Here is a 21,395-nt window from a genome sequence, read left to right as displayed (position 1 = left end):
TAAATGTGTGAACCATTTTCAATAGGCGTTAAAGAAAAAAATTAATATTAAGTCTGTATTTCAAAATTTCCGTGAATCAGTTATAAAAACTCTAAGGTTATTACACATGAACAAATTTCTAATTCTTTTTTTTGTAACTTTATGCACACTGCTTTTGCATTTCATTAAATATGGCAGTTTAGTTTGCTTTAACTTTAAAATTGTCTTTGGTTGGGTTTGAATTAATCACACCATAATTGAATAAAAAACCCCAATTGCATGAAGCATGACCGATAGTTTTTGAAAGTTATCCCAGTTTTCTCTGTGTCTTAGAGATTATATGCCTTACAGCTAATCAATTACTGGGAAATACTGGTCAGGTACAAATGTTCATTGACAACCTGTTCAGAAAAAAGGCTTCTAAAAGAAGGAAATCTATGTCTGAGCCCTATACCAATTTTAGTGTCCATCCTGAGTAGTTAGGAAAGATTTAACATTTGAAATGTCTTTTTAATATGTTGAAGCTGATGTAATATTAGGATAAATGCATGTCTAGTTTTATTTCAAAATATGAAATAGTCAGCTCTCTAAAAAGTCAGACTTTGCCAAGAAATTTCAAATGGAGCTACCTCAGATACCACCTGTTTTTCCAGTGTATTTAGGACAGCTGTGAAAATGGTATGATAATTTGGGGGAGATTAGTGACAAGCAACCTGTGTGTGAAGTTCTGAAGATCTTTTAACTTTTTTTTCTAAACATGTCAGTTTTAAGTGATGACAAACAATTATTTTCATAGATTAATATTAAGATTTTGAATTAGTGAAGAGACTACCAGTATCACATACTCCTTTAATTCCTGTTATATTAGTTACAGAGCTGTCCAACATGTTAAGAAAATCTCATGCTGGATAATTAATGAATACCACTACTTTTATAGAAGTTGTTGTGCATGCAACCATTTTATGCCTCAGTAAGAAAGAAACATGATAAAAGTTTCTCTTAGTGCTCTACTTCATCAGCTTTTTATCCAGTAGTATTAAAATGTCTGTTTTAGAAGTAGCATTTGTTTTTTTAGACATATTGATAGTGTTTGACAACTGCTTGCTCAACCCGTTCTCTGCCCTTTCATGCCAACGCTATTCACAGACGAAGTAAGATTAAATACTTTTTACTGCACTCAAAATTCTCTGGAAATAAACACAAGTGTTTCATGCTACATAGGAAATTACACCTTTCTGTATATCTTAACTTATGGACAGAGGCTATCAATTAATTGCTTCTCTGTTATGTTAATTTTGTTAAACAGAAGCTGTCAATATCTTATCTTAGAGATGTGGTATTTTAGTGGTAAGTATATGGATATCCAAAAAGATAAAAATATTTTACAAAGTCTCCCTTTACTTGTTCCATGAACTAGCTTCTCAGCATGTTTGTTTTTTTTTTTTTCCTGATGATTCAAATGTCCACCATGAGCGTGAAAGTGATTTAATTGCTATTACCTGAGTGTGAAAAAATGCTGAGGACCAAATTCAGTTTAGAGTCATAGCTGTTCCTGATGAAGAAAATTCAGATCCTGGGTCTTCAATAGTGTGATGGGAGAGGCCTGTAGGACATCACCTTTCCCAGGGCACGTCGGAATCTTCTGAATTTCCTCAGCAGGGTCTACCAACATGGGTCTTCTAAAGCCCCCACAAATTAAAAGTTATCTTTAGTCCTTTTTTGTTTAAAATAGCCTGTCAAAGGGCAACATAAATCCCATCTACCTATTGCTGGGGCTTTGTTGGGTTTTTTTAGGCTGGGGTTTTGTTGGTTTTGGGGGTTTTTTTTTAAGTGCTGGTTGTGTCTAACACAAAATGAATGTTGTGTTTCCATGAACCAACTTGAGTAAATTTTCAGTAAAACTTCCAATAAAATTAATAAACTTAAGAATTAAGCAGTTCACAAGCTGGTTAAATGCTTCAAGGTGTTAGCCTGCTCTAGCCTCTTTGGAAGTCAGAAGGAAGACCAAAAGAGCTAAAGCAGCATTGATTTCCTTGCACCCTAAGGATTAATGCTTGTGCTCTGGAGTGCAAATAGACTTGTCAAATATTAGGATGTAGAGGTAGGAGAATGGATTTACAGAAGCTAATAAACATTGCTATTTGGCCATGTTCTGCAAAATAAAAATACATGTGAGTCTCAAAAAAAGCCTGTAAAGACCATGGAGCCATACATGCAGTGATTTTCAGCTAATTAATGATCAAATTCCAAATCAGACATTTCTGTGAATAGTTGCAATAATTATGATGGGAAGTTTTTTTTTTTTTAAATGAAGTAGTTTTTATACATCAATTCAATTAGCTAGCATAAACAATACTGAATTGAAAGTACTTGAAGATACAGCACCCCATAATGGTTGCTTAGTTTGAGAGATTCACTGACTATCCTCCTAATAAATGCCTCCAAGCATTTGTTAGAAAAATGATTATTTGTGCAGAGTCTACTACAAGCAGTTTATATCTAAAAAAGAGATGCCCAGGAGCAGCCTTGCATGAGCTACCGAAATGACTCTGACATTGTTATTTTAGCACTGTTTCTGAGTTGCCAGTGCAAGAAGGCAGTGATTTATTCTGCTTGTTCATCCAGTACTTGATATTTTTTGAAGCTATTGAAAGTCAGATCTAGTGTGAAGCTTTGCCATCTCAAGAAAAGCAGAAATGATCAATGTGTTTTCATTGGCCAGGAAGGGTAAAATGCCAGTCACTGCACACCTTTTTTATTATACAGGAAAACTTTATTGGTTTGGGATAAACTGCTAGATATTTTTTAAGAGCTGTTTAAATTAAACTCTACATAAAAATACAAGTGAATTGAACATTAGCAGTTTTACTGAAAGACAACTTTTTCATATAGCAAAAAGGAAACCAAAACCTATAATGATTACATAAAATTACAGAGTAACAGAAATATACCTTAAAAAGGCATTGCTTGTTTATTTATTTATTTTTTCCCCACAGCTTTACTTGCTTTGACAGGTTTTAAGCATTTCTTAAATGTGCTATACAAAGGTTAAAGTAAGGCATTTCCTTGGCCCCAGAGCCAAGAAAGCAGTTCTTTCTCTTCTCTATATATACATACTACCTGAAAAACATCTCATCAGCTGTGGAATATGCACGGATTTGGTAAGAACTGCAGTATAACTCTATTTTCTGCACTATACATATATTTTTTTTTTAGCTAAATTGAATTTTAGAAATTAAAGTTTATGAACTAAAATTCAAATTGCACTGAAAGCATAAATAAAGGAATACAATTACACTTACATAGAGCAGGATTAGGTCAAATAAGTATATTAATAATTCTAGCTGTATATGCTACAATTATACTTCTTTAACTATGCCAGTAACTTTAGATATTCTTGTATATTAGCATGTAAGTGATTGTGAGCATTGAACAGTTTTGCAAGCTCAAGACAATGCCAAAACTGTAATTGGATTCAGTACTTAACAATTCTTCTGTATATAAATGAAGGTGGGACCATGAAACTACTCAACCAGAAACGATAAGGTAAGGGAGCAATTGATAGGTGTCTGAAGAATTTAAGCAGTATTGTGTGCAGTAATGAAAAAATGGATACTTTGCTGTATATGTGTAATGTAGTAATTGGGTTATTAGAAACCTGTGTTGTTTCTGCTTTGAATGTTATATTCTGAGTTCTGATAGCAGGTCTGTCTTATGCTTACATCGTGTGTAGACATCTGTGAACTAACTTTAAATCAGCTAGCTCAGACATAGCTAGCAGTGTAGCAGCAGTAGTATGAACCACAATTACCCTCTGCTTCCACTAAAATCGTCTGCCAAACTTTACTTGTATACCTTTAGAAACCTTTCTAGGAATCATTCTACGTCCATCAAGAACAGGGTTTGTTCATTTGCAGCTGGTGCATGTCTTGTGCTCAAAGCCCTATAATGCTTCGTTACGTTCCAAGCCTCCTGTGGCAAGAAATGGCAAGTTGCAACAGGATTGCTCTCCATCATTTTTGAGCTGCACTGCACTAAAGGATTTACAGTGCAGTTAGCAGAAATGCTTGGCCCCAGCTTTTAGTGAAGATACAACCTCAGTGAAAGCAGTACAAACAACTTGACAAGTAAATACTGCACTAGTACTGAGTTCTAGGCTATCGACACTGCACTGCTGTGCACTGAACGAGTGACATGTATCTTCACAAGCTGCACTCAAAACATACATAAATACTGTAGACCTACCTGTTGCTGCACCATTTTTTCTGAAACAATGCTGTTGCAAACTGGCAACACTGTTGATAAGCACGCTCAAATTGGCAAAGACAGGAGACAAGATTAAGAAACAGGAGAGGGCTTAATTAAACTAGAGATGGCTACAGTTACAGTAAATTTAGTGTTAGGGCTTATTATCGTTGCAGTAAATACAGTTCTTGCATCATATACTCTTGTATAAAAGTATGATTCTTGCACAGTGTCTTGAGTTTCAAAGTTTATGAATTGTTATGGTACAATTTTGTCAAATATCTCACAGATCTTCCACCTGTGGGTTTTTTTTGGTTTTTTTTTTTAATAAATGATTCTTTGGGAGTAAGCCTTCCAAGTGAAGGGAGGTGTTAATTTCAATTTAATACAATGCAATGAAATCTTGGTGATCTATATTGACTTAAAAAAAAAACTTTAAAGACAATCAGCAGTAAATCTTTATGAGCAGTGGTATTCAACATATTGTTAATTCATCAGTTTGATCCAGTTTTGTAGTGAGATAATTGGAGGGGAAGCTCTTACACCTGTTCCAGGTGTTGCTGGCTCAGAAATGCATTTCTTCTTCTGATCCAGGTTCTCCTGTCTGTTTCCTGTTTCCTCTTTCCTTTTCTCAGCTTGGATTATGTACAACCAGGGGTAGAATTGAACAGATGTCCACAATGCACAGAGAAATGCCATTCTCTGTGTACCCCGACAAGATTTTCCTGTACTCTAAGCAGTTCCAGAATATTTGGCTATGGAGCAAATTTGACCTGACTTTTCAGGCTTGATCAGGCTATAAGATATTTTTGGGGTTGTCTTTTTTTTTATTGCTACATAAACTGGCTTGAGGAGTTTGAAATCCATAAATTCAGTAGCTTTCCTATTAAAGATTACACCGAAATGAAATGTGAAGATCAGATGCACATATTTCAGTGCAACTTGTTGCAGCTCTACATAAGATTTACCAAGATTTAGAAATATTGAGACTAGTTCATGCCTTGGTATGCTCCTTGCAGTAGGAAGTCTCTTTTTCCCCCCCTAAAGCCAATCTTATAACATAAAAGCCAATCTATATAATATTTTATAGATAATGTTCTTGAAATGAGATAATTCTGCAGCAGCAGAGATATACAAATATCTCAGCATGTTTGAAAGCAACTTTGTAGCCTACAGACTACAACTAAAAATGCCTGCCTATAAGTAAGAGGGTAAACTGTGTGTTATAACATGAAACAATTTTAACTTAGTAGTTTAAAAAAAACCCACACAACCTTTCACATTCTTTAGTACCTTTGGGGGTAAGAAGCACAGCACTCATAACAAAGAGGGAAGTAGTTTGGGAAGCAATAAGTTGTCTTTGGATTATCTCAACCCTGGGCTAGAACACCTGAATGGACCTTGAACAAAATGCAGAGGGGGCAAAGAAAGAGAGGACAAATGGCTTTTTCAGTAATAACTGTCTGAGGCAGAGTAGCCTGTACACTCCACATGGCTTTATGTTTCTGTTCTCACCTGGCAAATGACTGCTTCAAGAAACAATCTCATGGTTTCCCACTTCACTAGAGCCACACTTTGCAGGTTAGAAATAAGTTTGGGGCTTTCAGGGACTCCAGCTCTCTGCAAGCCTCTTGAAGTGGCTGGAAAGTGAGGGGATGAGAATCTCAGCCATGGCATCAATTGTTAAAACTGGGTTTGGTTTATCCCTTGCCTGTTGAGGGTAGGTAGCTGCCCAGAGAAGCAAGTATCCTTACCAGTTTCCAGTCTTCTCACCAAATTTTAGAACAATCCAAATAATAAAAATTTTAATACTGGATAAAAGCAAGTTGACATTTAGTACTTGAACTCTGACATGAACTTGCACTTCCTATTAAAAGATTGTACAAGTGAATCAAAATCAAAGAATCAAAAAGCCACATTGAGGTTATTTGTTGTAGGACATAGCCCTAAATTTTAGGTCTGTTGTTTTAAAACAAACTTTAAGGCATAGACATAACAGCTATTTCCTAGTGTTGGGTGATAAATGACAAGAATGGAGAATGACCCAGTCTGCATATGGAACCTTTGTTACTTTGTTTCCCTTTTGTGATCTCTTCATATGTCTTCATTTATCAGTTGTTAAGCTACTGAAAAGAAGAATTAAATCCATAAACTTTATTTATTTTCCATTTTTATAGCTTTTTAAAAATTTGTATCTTATTTCGTGATTCATGATTCTTCTAGAATATTCTTTTTCTAAATGTAAAATAGTGTTAGTGTTGAATTTGGGTCTTGAGTGCTATCACTTTGAGTAAGCGGAGCTGTTAGGAAAGAGTGAAACATTCTTCTGTGTCTTGTAGACAAGCAGAGCTCTAGGCATTTCATGTTATGTTATCGTATGTAGTTAGAAAATATTGATTATTTTGATGAAATTGGACAGAGAACAAAGCAATGTGACATGGAAAATTACTAATAAATTCCTCTATTATGTGTCTGAAAAGCTAGTCAAATTATCCTTGACTGTGTCTTCATGGTAACAAAAACATTGTTTTATACTGTGCTTTTAGTGGGGTAGCCTTTTAAAATCATCTTTCAAGCAGTCTGGCTGTGTTTTCAAAATAGATTTTGAGAATCAGTATCTAGGTCTGTTTTGAAGGAATGTAAATGTCATATCCTGCCTTTATGTTGTCCATGAAATGTAATGAATGATAACAGGAACAGCCTGTTAGAAAATTTAGAAATAAATTGGAAGTCTAGAATATATTTATTGAATGTATAGACTATTTGAAGAGCAGCATATTATAGTTATGTGTGCTCATTTACCTATTGGCAAATGGCTTCAACTAAAGAAATTGTTCATTAGTATTCCTTGTGCAAAAGCTTAGAAACAAATTTAGTGGCATAATTAGTAAGATGAGAATGAAATAGCACGTGAGTCTAACTACCAGTTTTACTAGCGTTATATAACACAATAGAAATGTGACTGCATTATTAATGCAGGTTTGCCTTTGATGTGCTTGATCTGTTTTTATTGTGAAAATCCCATGTGTCTGAAGTTAACCAACAAGGGAAAAGTGGAAAAGAGGATGGGGCCTGAAAAGATGGGTAAAGTGGCCTTCCAGATGAAGTAACTTCCTTCTTCCTGTTAGCATTGTACTGACCATTGGAGAGTTCAAGACCTCACCTAAAATGAAGTGTTCTCAAACCAGCGAACAATGTAGACAAAGATGTGCCTGATTATGCAGCCATCATGCCTGTAGGTTATTCTGAAGGTAATTACCAGTAAGGAAAAAACAAACCTTCACTGTTTTCAGTAAACTCTAATCTGTTTCCTAAGAGAGGTAGGAATACTATATACTACCCTTTTGCTAATTTCCCAGTTCCTTGATAAATATCAAGGTAAATAATCCCTGACTTTTTGTCATTTTTAACTGAAAACAATGACTGCTAGCATATTAAATCTCCAGATTTGTTTTCTAGTTGTCACTTAGCCTTAAAGTGAGCTTTTTATTTTCAGCAGAATGATTTTGACTGAACACTTAGAATTCTGATGTCATTTTATGGAAGATCTATCTCAGGTGTCTCATAACTTCATTCTCCACTAAAAGCCAATATTCCTTACAGTATTGTTTCTCCAACAATAAGACATAGTCTCCTTTTGCTAATCTGCTGTGATGTCTGAAAGAAATGTCATGATTAGGAAACCAAACAAATAAAGGAAAGTGGACATAATGAATGGAGTCATGACAGCAGAATTTTCCAGTCAAACTTACCTGCTAAAAGCAAATGCTTGGCATAAAGAAGTTTGAAAATCATTTTACATCAAAAATACTGGTAAAGCACTCTGAAGTATGTCTGCATTAACTTCATCCTACCCTGTCATCACAGGGTGATGAAGTCACATCCTTGTGTATTCATTCATTCATCTTCTGTCATGATATTTCTTTTATTCCATGCTTTGGCCTTAAAGCTTCCACAAGACTTTCACAAGATCTTTTCTTCTAGGTGCTAGGAAACAAAACAAACTTCCTTTAGATCTGCTAGCCAGGATTCATCCAACACAGGTAGCACGTGGCAGTTAGTACTTCAAGTTTAGCCTTTTTCTGAGGTTGAACAGAGGACCAAGGCTTTGTTGGCTCTGAAGAGATTGTGCATGTATTTAGGAAAATCCTGTATTACATGGAGAGTATAATTTTTATAGCTTTGACAGTATAAAAATAATTGAGAAATAATGATGCAAACCAATAAAAGAAAAAAACAAGAAAGAAAGAACTATGTTAAAGATTGCAGTGAAAGATGGATTTTCATTTAAAATTTTCATGAGCTCAGTTCATGTACTTACCGTTATCATTGTTTTGATGAAGCTGGGTTTTAAATTTTATTAATTGTACAAGCATATAATCTCTGTGGTTTAAAAATTATCAGAAGTCAGTGCTGCTCTTTTTTTATTTCTAATAATAAGGATTCTGACTGCTCCATGTAAGACTAGAAAAACACCTCCAGCAACCCTTAGTTACCTTGTCAGCTAGATAAATATTCTTGAATAAAAGCTGACTGGAGTACTTTGGATTAGATTCCCATGGCCAACTGTTTTCCCTGATCCAATTCTTGTCTTGTGGTATAATGGAGATAGAAAGCAGTTCCTATCAATAGTTACATGCAAGTGGCAGTATCTACTCCATGCAAATGACCTAATTTAAAGTTAAAGCATCATTTTAAATACATGCTAATTAGATTTCTACTTAAATACAGAATAGGTAGCATTTGGGGGATTTGAGCTTTTCTTCTCATACGATGAGGCAATCAAGATGGGGATTTGACAGAACAAAAATAATTGGTTTTACAGAAGGATTAGAAAGCAGCAGTTCCCATTCCTGGTATTCAGAAAATAAAATCGAGTGTGTATTGTTCTCTAGAACAGTGGCTTTTGATCAGATGCTCTTTTTGATGGGTTTGAAACCAAACAATAAGCATGCATTCAGGTTGCTGATAATGATGACTTTTCTATATACTGTAGAAAAAGATGGGTTTGTTGGAGCTGCTCTTATGCCTGTTAACTTTACCACTGTTTTCATAGTTGGCTGTCTGTAAAGTTAAATTAAAATAATTTCATTCTATTTTTTTCAAAGAAAGAATAAAAGTTCCATAGTTTATTATACTGTTCTCACAGTACTGCTTTTAGAGAGAACTGATGAGCCTTTTCAGTTCAAGCTGACATCTTTGGGTAGTATACAAGGTCAGGAGTACTGGAGGTTATGTTCCTGTGTTTAGAACAATAAAGTTTTCTGCAGTGTCCTCTTTTCAGTTGGATCTGTCAGGAGAACTTCAAGCCTTCCAATTCTTTATCCTTTATTAGAGTCTGTGTCATGAGAATGAGTTATCATAGATTTTAATTTGCCTAATACAGATTTCTTTTCACATTACACATTCATGTGATAGCACCTGCAATAACAGCAGAAATTGGCACTTTATTAATTCATGCTCATAATAAAACATGAGATGGGGGAAAAAGTATAGAACAAATGCTAATAATTTTTTCTGACACACTAAAGATTTTTAACATAAGCTGGAAATAGCCCAGCAGTTATCTTTCTCATGGTGAGATTAGTAAAGGGAATGGAACACAGTAGAATGATCTTCTTGACAATACAGTATTATTATTTGGTGGCCAGCTTGAGCAATGCAGCAAGCTGAACTTGAAACATTGCATAAATTTGGTGTTTTTCTGGACAATAGGTGCATATGTTCAAGCTACTCTTGTCTGGATTGTGTTGAAGTCATTGGAGATTTATGAGTAAGTTACCTTACAAACTCTTAAAGCTTGTAATGTCAGGTAATGTAATATGATGGCATATGAAAAAAATCCAAAATATCTGCATTGCTACCACTTCCAGGAAGATCTGTGTTGAAGGAGATGTAAACCTATTTGAATCTAAATATTAGAGATTGAATGGTAAATTCTCTTAATACTTCTTTTTAAATGACATTTCATAAATATATTGCCTCTTAAGCGCAGATGAAATTCAGAAGCTTGCTATGAAACATGCAGGAACAGCTACAATCCTATCACCAGGAACTGGAAATAAAGCAGGAGTAGGAGACTTGTGGGTAGTTTATCAGACCCACTCAAAAAGTATCTTGACACCTGTATCAGTACAATGTTTTGGATTCTGTTTACAGATTTCTTTTTTTTTTTTTTTTTCTCCCTCTTCTCAGGCTTTGGAAGACCAGGTATGGGACCTGCTGCATGAAGCAGACAAAGCGGCAGAGGAGAACAAAGAAAAGAGTCAGGTTTATGATGCCATGGCAGAGACCCTTGGGGATGCATGGGATGCCCTCATCATTATGTTAGAGAAGCGACAGGCACTTCTGGAACTTACTGCAGTGTTCTTTGAAAATGCTCTGGAGGTTTGTATTTAAATCAAATGACTCTTAATTTGAAACCTCCCACATCTTACAGGTACTTTGTCCACTGTAATTTTACTCTGTTATATATGTTCATTGCATTCCTAAAGGGTGAAGCAATTAAGAAAATAAAAATCTCTAGATGCACACTTCCTCTTTCCACCTTCTGGATAGTTCAGGATAAAACTGAGCAAAAAACCATGTAGACTTTAAGAAATATCTTAGCCATGATGTTTCCAAAATTTGTACTTGACAGAAAAATGACAGTGAAAAATGGAACTGGACCAAAATCTAAACACATAATTCAGTGGCTATGGACATTCTGCAGATTATCTTCCATTCCTTATGATTCAAATTATTTGGAGTTGAAAGAACTAAATTCTCAGATTGCTTCACTAATGTTTACTAAAGATTGGCCACTGAAGGTTTTACACTGAAATATCCATACCGCTATTGTAATTACTCAAACTAAATATTAGTCTAACTTGCCAGTCCTTTACGTGAGAGTTCCATGTGCAGATGTGCACAAAAGGACAATTGTGTGAGCCCAGAGGCAGATTTCAGAGTGTTGTCTTTCCCTGTTTACCCATTTCTCTGTATCTCTTATCCTAATTCACTGATACATGGGGAGCTAAAGTGGAGAGGGGGTTCCATGATAACTCTGTGTAGCCTCACATTCAATTCTACCCACAACCCTGGAGCTTTGAAGAGTTTAATAATTATCCCTGATGATTTTGTTTATACAATAGCCCAGTGCCACCTATAAATTACAGAAACAACAATTCTAGTGCTAACTGTCCTAAGAACGCCAAGATCAATAATCTACTAATTATTTTGTCCTGGTGATGTGTATTATACAAAGAAATTAGTACAGAGTTAGCATAAGTATCACTGTGATAAATTCTGTACTCCCAAAGACTGACCTAGTGCAGACTAAATGTTTAAGGGGCTAGCTGAACTGCCCCTGCAACAGGCTTATATCATTAAAACAAAATGCAGCAGCTGGAGCACAGCAAAGATCACAGCCATTATATATAGAAGGGAAGAAGAAATGCAATATCGATTTAAATAGGAGTTGCTGAAATTTCTTATGGAAAGGCTTTTCTGTAAATTACAGCCTGTGATTACGGAAATCTTTGCTTTATTGTGATAAAACAGAGAACGTATCTCAAGAATAGTCTTTAGTGAAAATCAGAACTCAAATCTCAATTGTTGCTACCTAATGAACTTCTTTTATAGCATGTAGATCAAGAGGGAGAAAATTGTGGAACAATCAAAGAGACAGAAAAAGCAGAGTGCTTGCTTTTCATCTCCCTTAATTTCACCATAGGTTTCAGCATCTTTGCTTACACTGAAAACCAAGATTGAACTCTACTGGTTTCTTCATTCTTGAAATAAAGCAGCAGAATTGATAAAGACTGGTGGTGTGGTTTAGCCCCAGCCAGCAACTAAGCACCACGCAGCCGCTCGCTCCAGTTTGCTTTTACCTGGAGGGGTGTTCAGTACCTGAGGGAATTAGGTGTGCTGGAGGTGATTTATAGTGACCTGAACAATGAGCAGTTACCCAAAGACCCCACAATGGAAGGGTCCTCTGAGAGACCAGGCAAGGTGGACAGCCGTTTGATTTCCTCCGTCTCCAAGGCAGCTATACCAAAAGCCCACCGGCACCCTTTTGGATTAACTCTATCCCAGCTGAAATCAGGACAATTGGCTAAGATGCAGAATATGTGTCTCGACTCTAAGCCACTCATACTTGTAATTGCACCTGCAAAGGTTGAAGCCAAATAAAGAATTCCAATCTTAGTTTTAACAATCTCAGCAGATTACCAAATCTGCTCCAGAGCTCCCTGAAACACAGCATATTTAAAATATGGAACTCATGGAAAAATGAGCTGTAAAGGAATAACCTAACTTCAGTCTTCATTACAGAGATGCTGTTTCCCCACTATAATTAATTACTATGATTACCATAATATTCATTAGCTTAAATTTGCTACTCATTTCTGCCTTCAAAAGATTGCTTTGAATATTGTATGTCTGACGTTGGTAAGGCAACTGTCTGACGTTGCCCTTAAATGTTTTTTTTCCCCCTCAATACTTTAACATTGGAAAGAAGGTCTGGGAAAGAGACCTAAGTTAAAGGCTTCATTCATGTTATATGATTTTACTGAAGGCTTTGAAATTAACAGATTCTTCCATAAGAATTTATTTTCAGTGTGTCTGAAGGCTATGTAGGAAAGATGATTCATAAAGTGACAAACTGTAATTACAGAGTATGTCAAATGAAATCTGGGTTCCCTCAATCAATGAGAACATCAAAAAAACAGGTGTGTAGAGGCCACAAAGCATCTGTGTCTAGCATTCACTAAAAATGCATATCTCCAAGAATTTACAAATTCTCATGAACTTTCCCTATAATACAGGGATTATGATGGAATTCTGCAAAAGAAAAATTATACTATGCTTCTTCCCACCCTTTGTTTTCTTAATGCAGTTTGCTGTTAAAATTGACCAAGTTGAAGATTTCCTGAAAAATGCCCAAGAGTTTGACAATATTGACTCTTTGAGAGAACTCCTTCTGGAACAAGAGCATCATACAAAAGGTACAAACAGTATTCCACTCCTGATGGTGTGTGATTGTGCACTGACTCCTTGAAGGATGATTTTACTCTTCCTGTGTGTATTTAAAAAAAAAAAAAAAAAAATCTTAGAACAAATATGAAAATGTTCTATTTGGAAAAATATAATGGTGAAATAACTCTTTGTGAAACTCCTGGTTTTGAGCTAGTTCTCTCATGGTCCCATCTTTGTCGCTGCAGAGCAACTAGTGGTAAGCTTGTATTCTGATTTCAAGGCAGTCCAGGTCAGGTGAGCTGCTCAGAAGTCAAGTTGACTTTTAGTGCTGATTGGCAAACAAGTTCTAAAACCATCCTTCTCTTCTATGGGAAAATTCATTGAAGTTATCATAGCTATCAATGAATTAGCATTTTACTATGGAAAACTTTATATTAGAGAATTTCCAATCAGCTCAAGTAACAATCACCTGAAATCCTACAGTTTCTTGGGGGTGGCCAAGGGAAAAGTCTACCCTCTGCCTTCCTTTGCCTAGGGATGGTGTTTGAAGAAGTGGTGAAGTGAGCATGGGAGCTATGAGATAGAGGTGGCAACTAGCCAGCTTCAGAATCTATTTGCCTACAGTGTTTTCCTGCAATTTGCTTCCGCCTTTGAGGAAGGGGCTGTGTTTCGCTTCCCCATTGAGTTGTCTGATCTGTTCCAAGAGGTTCTGCAGCTAGAACTGTAACACTCTTGGAAAAAGGTGCTCTCTCCCCTTCCAGCAGAACTTCCCTGCACATATGTTTGCATAGATAAATTACTCCATGTAACTTCTTGTTGTTCATTCCAATTTTCATGTGAAACATCTTCTACCTGTTGTGGTACTCTTAATTCAAAAAGGGCAAAAAAAATTTTCTCAAAACCAGTCTCATTGTGTGGCTACTTCAGACACCTTTACAATTCCATATGGTTCTGTATTTTTTTTCATAAGACTTAAGACTCCATCTTTGTAATTTTAACCAAATTTTGCTATAAGATTATTATTAACTGGCAGAATATCAATTATACTTTATTATTCACTAGCAGAGTACCAGCTTAAATATTTTTAGCTACCTCAAATGCCAGGTATTCTTCTCAGGAGATTGAATAGAGAATTGAACTCAGGTAACCCTAATATGGGTTTTGGGGTTTCCAGTTTGGTCTTCATGGGAGCAAAGTGCTCACTGTATACCAATTTTAACCTGAAGTGTCTGGCAGTAATTTATTGCTGAAAAGAGGGTCTATAACTGTAAGAATCAGATTAAATGGTTTGTCAGAGAAAGACTGCTTTGACGGGGATAAGCCTTTCCTCAGATGGAGGAAAGTGGTTGCAATTGATTGGTTTCTTAATCTAAACACATCAAGTTTGGAAAACTGATATTGAGCCTTTTGATAAAAAACAGTGTTTGTACTGCTTTCCGCAAGAAGGATACTGTCTACCCATTCCAAAGTAAGGTGGCTGAAAATATGACCTTTACAAAGTATTGGCTCTACTGGTATGTGATGAGTAGTTTATCACAAATATTTATTAAAAAAAAAAAAAAAAGTTTTGAAACAAATGCATTTCAAATCAGAATAAAAAAAGGTGAAAATATATGAATTATCTTAATTTATCCATTTTTATATGTAGTCCATTTGGATAGACTGAAATGGAACTGATTTCTGATTAATACCACCTTTCTGGAAGGCAAGAAGTATAATGGACAAGCTTGTTGCAGTGAGCTTGTGGAAACTAAACTCTTCTTAGCCCTTGGTGGCTGGAGAAGTGGAGGCATTCCACTTCTTCATCTTCCCTAGGTGCTACATATGAAAGGTGGAGATTTAGGGTGCTTTGCCTTGAGTTACCAGAATATGTACCCAGCTGGAAAGATGAATGTCTCAGCTGTTTGCTGCCCGTCGCTGGTTGCTTCACTAGCAGCTCCTTGCAAACATCCCTTTCTTATACTTTCCTTGCCTCCTGTTCTGGCTTGGCTCCCCTTCTTCCTCATTCCATACCTAAAGGTTTTCCCTTTTCATTTGAAAGACCTATAAATATTGATCGTTGTCTGTTCAATAGATTTTGTACTATGTGGCTTTAAGGAGCTGGAACAAAGACAGACACATGTCTAGGAGGTCATTAAAGTGTACTACTCCACTGAATTTTAACCCTGAATGTATTTAGGTAGAAGATATGGAAAGAAGGTCAGAGTTCGTGATATTCATGACTTATGACTAAATAAAGTTATAACAGCCCCCAGACAGGAGAACTTTTCTTTTCAACTTCTGTGAGGGACATAAAGGCCTAATCTTTGCTTGCATCACTAATGAAAAACTACAGAGGCTACTGACCCACACAGAAAGCAGGGTAGGGAATTCCACTTCAGCTTACCTAAGGATTGGGAAACCATGAAAAAGAACTCTGTTTTGAGAAAACAATAGGACTTCTGGGTTTTGTCTCAATGGCTCTCAGTACACCATTATATGTCTATATATATTATATGTACCATTATTAGGTACATATATATAGGGGTTTTTTTATATAAACCTTCGTAGGTTTCTATAACAGCTGTCCAAACTGAAATATCTTAGGATATATACCTTCTAAAGTAAGTATTTATAACCTGTTCATGCAATGCATGAAAATACATTACACTCATGTATGCAAATAGATAGGTAGTTTTAAAAATATTTGAGTAATATTTGAAATACCCTACTAGAATTACAAACCACATTGTGTTTTTTTCCTATGAAATTCTATTCTTACAGAGCTTTTGGAAAAGTCACTTGCACTTTTAAACAAAAGCCAAGAGCTAACTGAATTCATAGAAGAATTCAAATGTGAGGGGCCAAATGCAAATCCGGAGCTGATTCAGGGAGCCCACAGCAGCAGCTTGAAAATTGACAATCTCCTTGAAATGCTACAAGACAGGAGACGGCAACTGGACAGATTTCTTAAACATCAGCGCCAAGGACTGGAGCAGGTTCTGCAAATTTGTTTGTGGCACCAACAAGAGAACCAGGTAAAACACATAATATTAAGGGAAGCCACAATTTTAAAAAAAAACCATCTAGCAACTGTTTTACAGTAGACACTATTACAGAAAAGGAGCTTAAATATATTTATTAGGCTAATATCCCTGGGCCACTTCCGTTTGAGATCCTAACTTGTGAATATTTGACTTTGTAACTATAACATCCTCATAATTTATTTTAATATAACTTTAATGTCTTCAAAAGCACTATTTCCGTTATGCGGATCCCTCCTGTAAGTTATCAAATGTGGTGCTTCAAACCAAACTAGATTCCCTTCAAATTGAATTCCCAGCACAAACGAATCTCTAGCCACATGACTGATAACAGTAAATGGTAATAGCAATTACAGCTGCAGCAGGCTGTTTCTGGACTAGTCAGTTAAAGAGAAGATATAGCACAGCTAGCCAGCTGGTATGTCTGAAAGTAGAGGAGTATTTTGTTCTTTGAGTCAAATAAAAATTCTCTAGGGTACTGTAGTGATTGCAGGTTTTCCACACCTGCAACCTGTTTCTCTCTCTTCTTCTTTCTCCCAGCTTAGTTCCCACCTCTTACTGAATTTCTCAAATACAACTTCTTTTTGTACCTTCCTTTCAGAGCTTACGTATGTTTAAGTCTTACTGTTTCTCTTCCTCTTTCCAGTCCTACCACTCTCTTTCCTTTTCATTCCTCATCTCCCAGCATTCAGATCAATAGCTTTTCTCTCTGTGTTTTTCAGAGAAACTTTTGCAATGTAAGACTCTCTCATTTTCCTTGAGAAACACCACATAACTCCACCAACTTGTCAGAAAAAAGATAGGCTAAAATTTTGTATGGACCTCTGACAGTACAGTCCTGATTGTGATACCTCTCTACGTTTCCCTCTTTGCCTCCTAAATAAAGTCTCCCCCTCTATCAGAGGAAAATGTTAGAAACTGTTAGCAGTAGTCTATTCTGCAGGCACTAACTTTGCCTGTGAGGTTGTTTGAGATGAGAAGCACCTTATTCAACAAGCCCAACTCTTTGTAATTTTGCATAGAGACAACAAAATTGTTGAGGTATACAAGCAAGCTTGACATCCTTATTACTGGAGTACTCAATATCAGTAGCTGCGAGAAACAGAGCAAAAATTACTTATTTAATGATTAGGTAGGGAAAAAAAAAACCAAACAGGTAAAAATAATATGGTCTTATGCAAGTGCCATCATCTCAGTATGTAGTTATAAAATAAGAGCTGACAAAAATACTGAAAAACAAGAACTACAGTATAGGAGGCTGTATCCATTTCTGTGCAAATCATTAGAAACCATTTAATGCTTAGAGATACGTATTATTGGTGCTGTTACTGTTTGGGGTTTTTTTTCAGTATCACCACATAGCTATACCATAAAAGAAAGATCCTCAATATAATGTATTCTAGTACATTTACAACAGCTACAACTGAACTTTCAGTACAGTCTGACTCAATATATTGGAAATATGTCCTATTTCATCATTTCATCTAGAAAAATGAACCCTTCTCTACATTAAAAAGTATTAGATATTACTATAATTACCTGATCATGCCAGTGTTATTTCATAGTACACAAACATGGAGGAACATTCAAAACGGAAAGATTTCAGAAACAGCTTGCCGTTGAAGAGTAAGGGATAAATATACAGGGTCTTTTTTGGAGCCAAGCACACTTTTTTAAAAAAAAAAAAAAAATCACATTGCCTGAGATGTTAAATGTCACAATTTCATAAAATTTACCAGGGATTTCTACTTGTCCTCATCACATAAGGAATACATATTTGGGAGTAACCAGCTAGAGTTCACCCTAATTTAGGCGGGATTGAAAATATTGTGCAGTGAATTTTTTGTGTGTGTATGTTTCCATTTCCTCTCAGGTATGTGCTCACATCACAAAGAGTAAGAATAGAAACTGTTTTCTACTGGCAAGCTTCCTGATCATCTGAAGAGAGTGGCCAGTATTTAACTACCTGCTAGCTCACACCTGCACCCATTTTGAGGCTGGTATACACACAGAGTGACAAATTAAAATAGTTTTTAACATACGCTTATCAGAATATACTTGTTTAGCACCTGCATTTGACTCAAATGTGGTATAATGTACGATTTGTACATTTATGGACGATTAATTTGCATGTATCATGGACAAATAATATATTCACATGTAAATACACTGGAAAATTAACTTTTAGAGACTTTATGTAAAATTTCTCTCGCTAGCCTCTAACACATTATGTATATACTGCTGAGTGATGACAGAAGTTAAACTCTCAAAGCCTCTCAGAACATCTGAAAATGAATATTCCAATCTGTGCATGGACTGAACTCCTCTTGATGTCTAATGGTGCTACATCTGCAAGAACAGCACATTGAACCCCCACTGACATTAATGGCAGTTCAGGGGATACAGGAAAGCAGAGTACTGCAGATGAGCTCTGCTGTGTAAGATCTAAGAGTGGATTTTACTCTTTGCATTGCCTCTGTTTTGCTAGGCATAATTACATAATGCAGAAGGCTGCATGATCTGCAGGTTGTTTTTTTTTTTTAAAAAAAAGCCAAGCAGCTGTAAAGATCATTACGTATAACCTGGTTCTGAAGAACTAAAAATGCAGCACCTTCCTTTGATCTCTAATTGGAATGTGATGATCTGATAGTCATGACTGTAACACGTAACGTTTCTTTTAAGATTGGTTCTCTGCTAGCTGCTTCTGGTGAAATCGTGGCGCCAGTGAACTTAGCAGTGATTTTGCCCCTGTCTTAATTATGGCCAATGCTTCTCCTCTTGTGCATTTCCAAACATCTGATCTCCTGTCCTGTTTCTCCTGATAGTGATAACTTGGTTCCTCTTGCTGCTCTTGCATGTATGGGCCAACTTCACAGGATTCCCAGACTTTGATGCTATGTTAAAAAAGCCCCACACCTTGAAACCAAATGAGTTTCTGACATCCTGTCAAACTCGCTCCATTGTTGGTCAGTCATAATCTTTCCTGAGAGTATACGTATTCTTGTTAAAGTATTCATGTACTTATATGGATTACTTGGTTTTAGTATTTCACAGTTGCAAATGTTCCCTTCAAAATTGAAATGATTACTCCTATTAGCTAATATTCTAAATAACTGCTGCATTTGGGAACATTGTGTAAACAAAGTCCGTCCTTAAAAAAAGGAAAAAAGAGGCCAAAAAAAGCATACAGTGCTTTTGTCTACATAGGCAAGAAATATCACAGATGAAAAGGACTGTTTCACTATTACTGGAACCTGAAATGCTTTTGTTGACTGGTATACATCATGTTTAGTGATGTTTGTTTGTTTTCTTTCCAGGGTCTTTTACAGTCCTTCACAAAACATGGTATAACAAGCCACTAGTAGCTACTCTGGGACAATGCAATACTGATACTCAGTTCTTTTCCCACAAAAGATTATTTTATTACTCCTTTATAAGGCTGCACTCGATCACAGAAAAATCACTAAAGCCCAGACTTTATACTGAAGTGCTGCATTTTTCTATAAAAATGCATCTGTGGTCACGTTTTGCCCTAACTTGTTATTTACGAAATCAGACAAGGATGCTTCACTAGCAGTATTGTGAAGATAAATGCATTGAGGATTAGAGAAGGGCTTCGGTAGTATTGCTACGAAGAGACTGAAATGTCCCCAAGGTGAACCAAGACTGATCTGTATTGTTGTGATCATGCCTTCACATACTGATGGTAAAAATATTGAGATTTAAGACAGTAAGTAAAGCATCAGCCACTCAAATACAGTGATGATCGTGATTAAAAAAACCTGTCTGGTATTTAACAAAAGTCAAGCTTATTGTGAATGCACTGCAGCAATTATTTGAGAATAGCTCATCCTGCAGTTCAGAGTAGGAATGTCAAAATACACAACGCAGGCCGCTCAGGTTCAAACTGCCTGAGGTAAGGTCAGATTTAATTTATGGCATGTAAATAGGTGCGCTTTAATACATATATGATACAGGAAAAAGGGAGCAAAAATCCAAAGTTTTTCTAGTGGGAACAGTTTCTAGAAAGAAAAGTGTGTTACTTCTTAATTTCTGTTCTCTGCTGTATTTGCTCCTTCTCTCCGCAGTCTCGCATTAGTGTCAGATTGTTCAAGAGGTTTGGTAGAGCCCAGCACAGCCTACGCGTGTGCAAGCTGCGAACTGGTGGGGGCCAGGCTTCCCCTCCTTCCCAAAATCCCCCCGGCCCCACGGGTGTACCGGCTGCAGTGACCAGGCCTGCCAGCGGGGCGGGCAGAGGGGTGGGCGGCCTCTGCCCTGAGGGGCCGGGCCTGCCTCCCGCCGGACACAGCCGGTTCCAGCCGGCCTCAGCCGGCTCCCGGCCGGCGGGCACGGCTGCGCCTGTCGGCGGAGGGGGGGGAGCGCCTCTGCTTAAACGTATTTCAGAAAGGGTAAAACACTGCACAGACATAGCGAGGAGGGAGGGGGAGGAAAAAAGAGCGAGAAACACTGCTGTGAACACCAAGGTCAGTGAAGGAGGAGGGGGAGGAGGTGCGCCAGGTGCTGGAGCAGGTGTTCCCCTGCGGCCTGTGGTCAGTTTGGGAGACCACAGCACAGCAGGCATTTCCTTGCAGCCTGCGGTGAGGACCGTGTCGGAGCAGACAGCTACACTGCAGCTCATGGAGGAGTCCGCACTGGAGCCGTTGGATATTCCCTGAAGGAACTGTGGCCATAGAGAGCCCGTGCGGGAGCAGGGTGTCCTGGCGGGAACGGCAGCCCCTGGAGGGGGACAAGGGGAAAAGTGTGAGGGGAAGGGGGGGCTGGCGGGGTTTAGCCCCAGACAGCAACTGAGCGCCACGCAGCCGCTCGCTCACTCCCCCTGCCCCGGTGGGATGGGGGAGGGAATCGGAGGAGTAAGAGTGAGAAACACTCCTGCGTTGAGATAAGAACAGTTTAATAATTGAAATAAAGTAAAATAGTAATGATAATAATAATATTATAATAGTAATAATAATATACAGTGATGCACAATGCAATTGCTCACCACCAGCCGACCGATACCCAGACAGTTCCCGAGCAGCGATCGCTGCTCCCCGGCCAACCCCCCCCAGTTTATATACTGAGCATGACATCACATGGTATGGAAAAGCCCTTTGGTCAGTTTGGGTCAACTACCCTGGCTGTGCCCCCTCCCAGTTTCTTGTGCGCCTGGCAGAGCATGGGAAGCTGAAA

The 21,395-nt window shown here is 37.3% G+C and overlaps 1 protein-coding gene across 2 annotated transcripts in view; it reads left to right on the top strand.

Annotated features, from left to right (window-relative positions):
* Nucleotides 1-21,395, top strand: part of CCDC141 (coiled-coil domain containing 141) — a 98,825-nt gene that overhangs the window by 12,110 nt on the left and 65,320 nt on the right. For both annotated transcript variants that reach the window (XM_075710384.1, XM_075710385.1), the window contains exons 3-5: nucleotides 10,420-10,611; nucleotides 13,103-13,211; nucleotides 15,946-16,199. In XM_075710384.1, coding sequence (XP_075566499.1) covers nucleotides 10,420-10,611; nucleotides 13,103-13,211; nucleotides 15,946-16,199 — 555 coding nt within the window. The remainder of the gene's footprint in view (nucleotides 1-10,419; nucleotides 10,612-13,102; nucleotides 13,212-15,945; nucleotides 16,200-21,395) is intronic.

The sequence above is a fragment of the Pelecanus crispus genome, chromosome 5 (assembly GCF_030463565.1).
Source record: "Pelecanus crispus isolate bPelCri1 chromosome 5, bPelCri1.pri, whole genome shotgun sequence".
Taxonomy (NCBI): Eukaryota; Metazoa; Chordata; class Aves; order Pelecaniformes; family Pelecanidae; genus Pelecanus; species Pelecanus crispus.
Note: the sequence above shows the minus strand (reverse complement) of the source record. Positions and strands in the feature narration are given on the sequence as shown.